At 43.5% G+C, this 7,318-nt stretch overlaps 1 protein-coding gene and 1 long non-coding RNA gene across 2 annotated transcripts in view; one reads left to right on the forward strand and one right to left on the reverse strand.

The window, feature by feature from the left end:
* Positions 1 to 4,833, reverse strand: part of LOC128369488 (uncharacterized) — an 84,755-nt gene extending 79,922 nt beyond the window's left edge. The window contains exon 1 of the long non-coding RNA XR_008322013.1: positions 4,813 to 4,833. This is a non-coding gene — a long non-coding RNA (uncharacterized LOC128369488). The remainder of the gene's footprint in view (positions 1 to 4,812) is intronic.
* The window catches only part of LOC128369484 (WD repeat-containing protein 37-like), a 30,000-nt gene extending 23,340 nt beyond the window's left edge, over positions 1 to 6,660 (forward strand). Inside the window, 9 exon segments of the mRNA XM_053330533.1 lie at positions 395 to 466; positions 568 to 612; positions 2,158 to 2,210; positions 2,212 to 2,235; positions 2,354 to 2,588; positions 4,225 to 4,366; positions 4,508 to 4,642; positions 5,048 to 5,162; positions 6,436 to 6,660. Coding sequence (XP_053186508.1) covers positions 395 to 466; positions 568 to 612; positions 2,158 to 2,210; positions 2,212 to 2,235; positions 2,354 to 2,588; positions 4,225 to 4,366; positions 4,508 to 4,642; positions 5,048 to 5,162; positions 6,436 to 6,567 — 953 coding nt within the window. The 3' untranslated portion in view covers positions 6,568 to 6,660.
* Positions 6,661 to 7,318: the final 658 nt, after the last annotated feature.

Here is a 7,318-nt window from a genome sequence, read left to right on the forward strand (position 1 = left end):
CTCTCTCTGTCTGTCTCTCTCTCTGTCTTGCTCTCTCTCTATTTTTCTCTCTCTCTGCCTCTATCTCTCTATCTATCTCTGACTCTCTCTCTCTCTCTCTTGATTTAAGACTTATAAATTGTGAACTTGTCCTTTAAAGGCTGAGATCTGCTAACGTCATGCTTAGATTGAACATAAACTATATAATTATATGTCAAATTATACGTCAGTCTGTTCACATCAGTACAGATGTAGACAGCAGTAAGTAATATATATATATAAGTAAATAATAATAATAATAATATATTCAATTAGTGCTTTTCCTTCATAGTTAAACTTAAAGTTCTACAATATTAACAACACATACAACATAAAGATGATTAATTAATAACTCCATCTGTTGTTTCTCCATCAGATCACACCGCCATGCTGTGGAGCATCGAGACGGGGAAGTGCCTCCTCAAATATCTGGGCCATCAAGGATCAGGTAGAGTTATTAATCTACTTATAGAAATACATCTGATACATCTGATCTATAAACCTGATGATTAAACACATCATTCACACGTTTGTCTTTTCTCTCCACAGTCAACTCCATCAAGTTTCACCCCACTGAACAGATGGCACTAACAGGTATACCCTCAACATTGTTTGTCTTTCTTCTGTGTAGTTTATTTAATATATTTTTAACCAGCTAGTTTGTGACATGATCATTTATTTAAAAATATACTGTAGACTCCTGAAAATTACCTCAGCTTATCTCCCTGCATTATCCAGTATGCACTCAGTTTACTCAGCTCAAGCCTCCAGGAAGTGTTGTGTAGTTGGAGCACAGACTGTATATAAGAAATGGACGTAACATCCGTGACGTCACCCATTGGTTTGTGGACTGCTGCTCGGAAGCCAATAGTATCGAATCTAGGCAGCACCATCTTGAAAATTTCAGGTGCATGCTGGGAAAAATAAAAACACTGATTCTACTTATATGGGCATGAGGCGGGGCCATAGACGGAAGTATGGGCGGGACCAACGGCGGAGCGGGGAGGCTGAGATTGGTTGCGAGGCTGGATCTCAAGGACATTGGTCAATCAACCTGTCAATCACAACGTAGCCACGTAGCCTGCTTTATCGTCAAATATAAAATCAGAGAGGCCAAAATGTCCCAAATGAACATCATACTGCATTGAAGAAGGCTTTAAACTAGCGATTGAGACCATAAACACATTTTGAAAACGTTTACTGAGGTTAGAAATCAAGTGAGAAGTTGGTGAATTCTCCATTGACTTGTATAGAGACGGTCGCCCCCTGGTGGCCTTTTGATAGAATGCAGCTCTAAGTTACTTCCGCATTGGCTTCTTTTCAGAGGACAGGAACTCCCCGCCTGAGTTGGAGCTTCTTTCAGTGAGGAAAACCTATAACATTTAAAGTCAGCGTTTATTTGCGTATTTGCTGCTTCTCACAAACATTAACAGAGGACGACAAACAGCAGACCTCCAGCTGACATCTTGGCACGTTAACTTTACTACTTCCTGTTTTTCACCATCAAAATAAAAGCATTTTAAGTATTGTGTGTAGTGTTGTATCAGCAACAATCAGCCCACAAAATGACTAATTTCACTCTCAGAATTAGATCCCTTTGGTCCGATCACACTTCAAAAGTCCAGAAGACCCCATTCATGCTCTTTGGTACCAATGATGCGTAAGCAAAGTGCAACAGGGAGAACCTAGAAGAACATTTTTGGCACTGAGCAGCCTCCAATGCTGTATCCAGTTCTCTTTATGCATCCATGATTCAGCTGCACAGAGGATGACGTGTTATGCTAGTAGTATCTATCTAGTGGCCCATGTAGCGTGGAGCTGCAGAGATCTGTAACCTCACATCAGTCTAACTCCACAGCCACAGATTATTATCATTTTCAAACTTGTAGATGCACTTGGGACAATTTTCATCTCTCTCTCTATCTCTCTCTCTCTCTCTCTCTCTCTCTCTCTCTCTCTCTCTCTCTCTCTCTCTCTCTCTCTCTCTCTCTCTCTCTCTCTCTCTCTCTCTCTCTCTCGAGACTTTATCAAACAGTTTTGGACTCTTCAACACCTGTAAACAGATTCTGATGTGTAAAATGTGTGTAGTTTCCCTTTAACGTGACATTTATATGAAGGTTTTGTCTCGTGTGTGTTCAGCCTCTGGAGACCAGACGGCTCACATCTGGAGATACATGGTGCAGCTGCCGACCCCCGCAGCCCGTCGCAGACATCAGCGTAAGCCTCCACCTTCCTCCTCCACGTTCCTCCAACCTGCTGCTGTGTCTGTTCCTGCTCTGATGGATTATATCAGCTTCTCATCTCTTTATTTCTCTTCTTCTCTCGACAGCAGCAGATTCCCTGCGAGGACGACGTGGACTTCTCGGACAAAGACGAGGCGGACGGCGAGGTGGACGGTCCGAACGACTGCCCTTCAGTCCGCGTGGCGAGCACCACACTGCGCAGCCATCAGGGCGTGGTGATCGCTGCTGATTGGCTGGTGGGGGGCAAACAGGTGGTGACGGCTTCCTGGGACCGAGCCGCAAACCTGTACGACGTGGAAACCTCCGAACTGGTTCACTCACTCACCGGTACGACTCATAGTATTACTAATGTTATTTATCATTAGTGTAATTATTGTTATTTTGTCAGTTTCTAAAAATATACAGTTTTAGGGAACACTGTGTTTGATATAAAACAGGTTAAATTAATTATTATAAACTTAAATCTGATATTATTAGATATATAATAGTAAAATATAGCAGCAGAAACACATTCAGTCAATAGTTTGAATATTAAAAGCGTACAATAACTTTGGTCTACTTATATTTTAATATTCAGTCATTCAGTTCAAGGAGGACATTTCAACAAAGTTCTTTACGTAAAACATAAAAATGCATCAAGACAGGTAGGCATGGGCCGGTATGAGATTCTGACGGTATGATAACCTTAGGTAAAAATATCATGGTTTCACGGTTTCACAGTATTATTATTATGGCTATAAAATGTGATATTATGTCTTTTATTTTTAAACATATATAGAACATGATGGAAGTAAATATGTATTTAAAATAAATAATAATAAAAAAATAACTGAATTCTTTCTAAATAAAAAATAATTAAAAAAAAATAAGTGCAGTCCTTTAACTGAGGCTAAACCTGCAGCTCAAGTCACGACATAAATTAATAATTTTTAGTGAAAAAAAACAACAACACAATATGCAAATAAATGCAATCACTTAACCTGTGGCTCAAGATCAGAACATAAATAATTGAAAAAAGTAAAAATACTTCTAAGATGAATATAAATAAATAAATGCAGGCAGGAGCTTAAAACTGAATCTCAACATTTTTGGAGACTTGCTCACTGTCATATTGGATGTATTGCCTCCTCACGCAGCTACTGTCCATAAGCATGTTTTGCACGTAGGGACCTTCTTCCTCCGTCTGTCTTTTTACGGTAGCCAAAGTATTTCCATACAGCCGACTTGGTCCTTTTGGACGGAGGAAAGTTCGGGGGGCTCGCCTCCTTCAGCCATCATACAGCCTGCAGAGCTACCTGCTTGTAACAGCAACCGGAGTATGGGAGGGGTTGGACTTTACGCTGCAGCTGCACACGACCTGAGGGACCTCCACTCTCTCTCTGACGAGACGTCACATTAAAAAAACCCCGCTCATACCGCAGGAACGGTGTGACGGAACATTTTAGTGGTTTTGAAACCGTGACTTTTTCATACCGTGGTATACCTTGAAACCGGTAACCGGCCCATGCCTAAAGACAGGATATAAAAGCAACAAATGGAAAAACGAGACTTCTTTAGAGACTGTTTTTTAAAAAAAAAATACAGTTTTAGGGAACATGTTTTTATTGGCATGAAGATGATCAAATTCATTATTACATATTCATTATATACTACAAATTAGTTTCAATAGTTTTAACTCAAAGTGCTTTACATAAAACATAAAATGCATCCTGACTCTTTGTGTGTGTGTGTGTGTGTGTGTGTGTGTGTGTGTGTGTGTGTGTGTGTGTGTGTGTGTGTGTGTGTGTGTGTGTGTGTGTGTCTCTCTCTGTGTGTCTCTGTGTGTGTATGTGTGTATATGTGTGTATATGTGTGTATATGTGTGTGTGTGTGTGTGTGTGTGTGTGTGTGTGTGTCTCTCTGTGTGTCTCTGTGTGTGTATGTGTGTATATGTGTGTGTGTGTGTGTGTGTGTGTATATTCAGGTCATGACCAGGAACTGACCCACTGCTGCACTCATCCCACCCAGCGTCTGGTCGTCACCTCGTCCAGAGACACGACCTTCAGACTCTGGGACTTCAGAGACCCGTCCATCCACTCTGTCAACGTGTTCCAGGGACACACTGAGTCAGTCCCCCACACACACACACACACACTACACACACACACACACACACACACACACACACACACACACACACACACACACACACAAGAAGAAAAGCAGAGGTTTAAATTTATGAACGTGTTTAACGTCTCTTGTTGCAGCACGGTGACGTCTGCTGTGTTCACGGTGGGAGACAACGTGGTGTCTGGCAGCGACGATCGCACCGTCAAAGTGTGGGACCTGAAGAACATGCGGTCGCCCATAGCAACCATCCGCACCGACTCCGCCGTCAACAGGTCTGAGAGGAAGAATAAAAAAATAATAATAATTTGTCTGTCCATCCTCCCTCCCTCCTTCTCTCTCTCTTTCCTTCCTCCATCCCCCTTTCTTCCTTCCTTCTGTTCTTTCTCCCTCCTTCCCTCCCTCCCTCCCTCCCTCCCTCCTTTCCTTCCTCCCTTCCTTCCACCCTCCCTCCTTTCCTTCCTTTCTTCCCCCCTCTCTCCCTCCTTTCTTTCCTTCTTCCTCCCTCCCTCCCTCCTTTCCTTCCTTCCTCCCTTCCTCCCTCCTTTCCTTCCTTCTCCCACCTTCCCTCCCTCCTTTCCTTCCTTCTTCCTACCTTCCTTCCTTGATTCGAGGACAACAGGAGGGTTGTACTGCATTGAATCTGACTTCCTTCATACCATGGCTCTCTCTCTCTTTAGGATCAGCGTCTCGGTGAACCAGAAGATCATCGCTCTTCCTCACGACAATCGGCAGGTCCGGCTGTTCGACATGTCCGGAGTCCGACTGGCTCGACTCCCACGGAGCAACAGACAGGTCAGTGCTGCAACATTATTTAACCAAGAGTAAGGCTGAATACTCCTGAAAATGTCAAATGGTGTAACCACAAAAGAATGATAAATATTAAATATTTTATCCATCTAGAGAGAGAGAAAGAAAGAAAAGAAAAAAAGATAAAGGATGAAGAAGAGAAAGAAAAAGAAAGAAAAAACAAGAAGAAAGAACAATAAGTAGGAGGAAAGAAAAGAAGGAAGGAAGAGAGAACAGGAAGTTAGAGGAGAGGGAGAAAGAAATAAGGAAGGAAAGAAAGAAAGAAATGGAAGAAAGATAAAGGACTAAGGAGAGAGAGAAAGGACAAGAAGTAGGAGGAAAGAAAGACAGACAGACAGAAAGATAGAAAGATAGATAAAGGACGAAGAAGAGAAAGAGAACAATAAGTAGGAAGAAAAGAAAGAAAGAACAAGAAGTAGGAAGACAGAAGGAAGGTAGGAAGGAAGGAAGGAACAAAGAAAGGAAAAAGAAAGGTAGGGATTAAAAAAGGATAGTAGGAAGGACAGATGGAAGGAAGGAACGAAGAAAGGAAAAAAGGAAGGAAGGACAGATGTAAGGAAGGAAAAGAACACAGGAAGGAAAGTGGGCCGGATTGCTCCCCTCAGAGGGCCGTTTCTGTGCCGCGGGCCGCATGTTTGACACCCCTGCTGTAAATAATCAAACACATGTACTGACTAAACCACATGGACACAAAGAAACATCATGTATTTTATTCCTCTGTTGAATTCCTGCATCCATGAAGACAACGGTTACCGTAGCAACAGAGTAAAAACAGCGATAACTCACTGACCCGTGTTGGTGTTGTTTACAGAGCTTCACTCTCTTCTCTCTGTGTTGTTTTTCCAGGGTCACCGGCACATGACACACACACAGACACACACAGTCACACACACACACACACATACATACACAGACACACATGCACACACACACACACACACAGAGACACACACACACACACACAGACACACGCGCACACAGAGACACACAGACACACACACACACATACACAGACACACAGGCACACACACACACAGAGACACACACACACACACACACAGAGACACATAGAGACACACAGACACACATGCACACACACACACACACAGACACACAACACAGAGACACACACGCACACACACAGATACACACACACACACACACACACATCTGCACAATCAGTAGATCACGTCAACTGTATTTTATTTATTTATTTATTTTATACACTCTCGTCTCTTCTCTCCGTGTTGTGTTTCAGGGTCACCGGCGCATGGTGTGCTGCTCCGCCTGGTGTGAAGACAACAACTCCTGCAACCTGTTCACCTGCGGCTTCGACCGGCAGGCCATCGGCTGGAACATCAACATCCCGGCGCTGCTGCAGGAGAAATGACCTCCGCCCCGCTAACCCTGACGCTCCACCCTAAAGTCTGTCCTCCTCCGCAGCGTCAAACACTCCGTCGTCGGGCTGGAGGCTTTTTTTTTAGTTCAGTGTAATTTGAGATGAAGGATGTTAAAACCTGCAGGAGGTCAGTGTTTGATCTGCTCTCTCACAGGCGGGAAAAACGACTCGTGCACGCTGCCTGAGCATCTGTCACGCTCGCTCTCACTCACCAACGCCCAGATATTCACAACCTGTGTGCCACAAATGGGAAAAACAAAAGCACAGAGACGTAACAGAGAAGGAGGCTCCTCTTCCTCTTTAAAAAAAAACAAACCCCAAACCTTGTGAGCACAAATCTGCTTAACGCTGATATTTAATCTGTGCCACTAATGAGCAGATTCCAGATTGGACGAAGGAAAAAAATCCGCTAGTTATATATTTAATCTGTTTTCCCTGTCCTCCTTTCCTTCCTTTTCCCTCCCTTCCCTCCTTCCTTCCTCCCTCCTTTCCTTCCTTTTCCCTCCCTTCCCTCCTTCCTTACCCCCCCTTTCCTTCCTCTCTTCCTTCTTTCCTCTGTCCTTCTTTCCTTCCTTCCTCCCTCCTGTCCTTTCTTCTTTCCTCCCTTCCTTCCTTTCCTTCCTCTCTTCCTCCCTTCCCTCCTTCCTTCCTTCCTCCCTCCTTTCCTTCCTCTTTTCCTTCTTTCCTCTGTCCTTCTTTCCTTCCTTCCTTACTCCCTCCCTCCTTTCCTTCCTCCCTTCTT

This window comes from Scomber japonicus, chromosome 12, assembly GCF_027409825.1.
Source record: "Scomber japonicus isolate fScoJap1 chromosome 12, fScoJap1.pri, whole genome shotgun sequence".
In the NCBI taxonomy this organism is placed as follows: domain Eukaryota; kingdom Metazoa; phylum Chordata; class Actinopteri; order Scombriformes; family Scombridae; genus Scomber; species Scomber japonicus.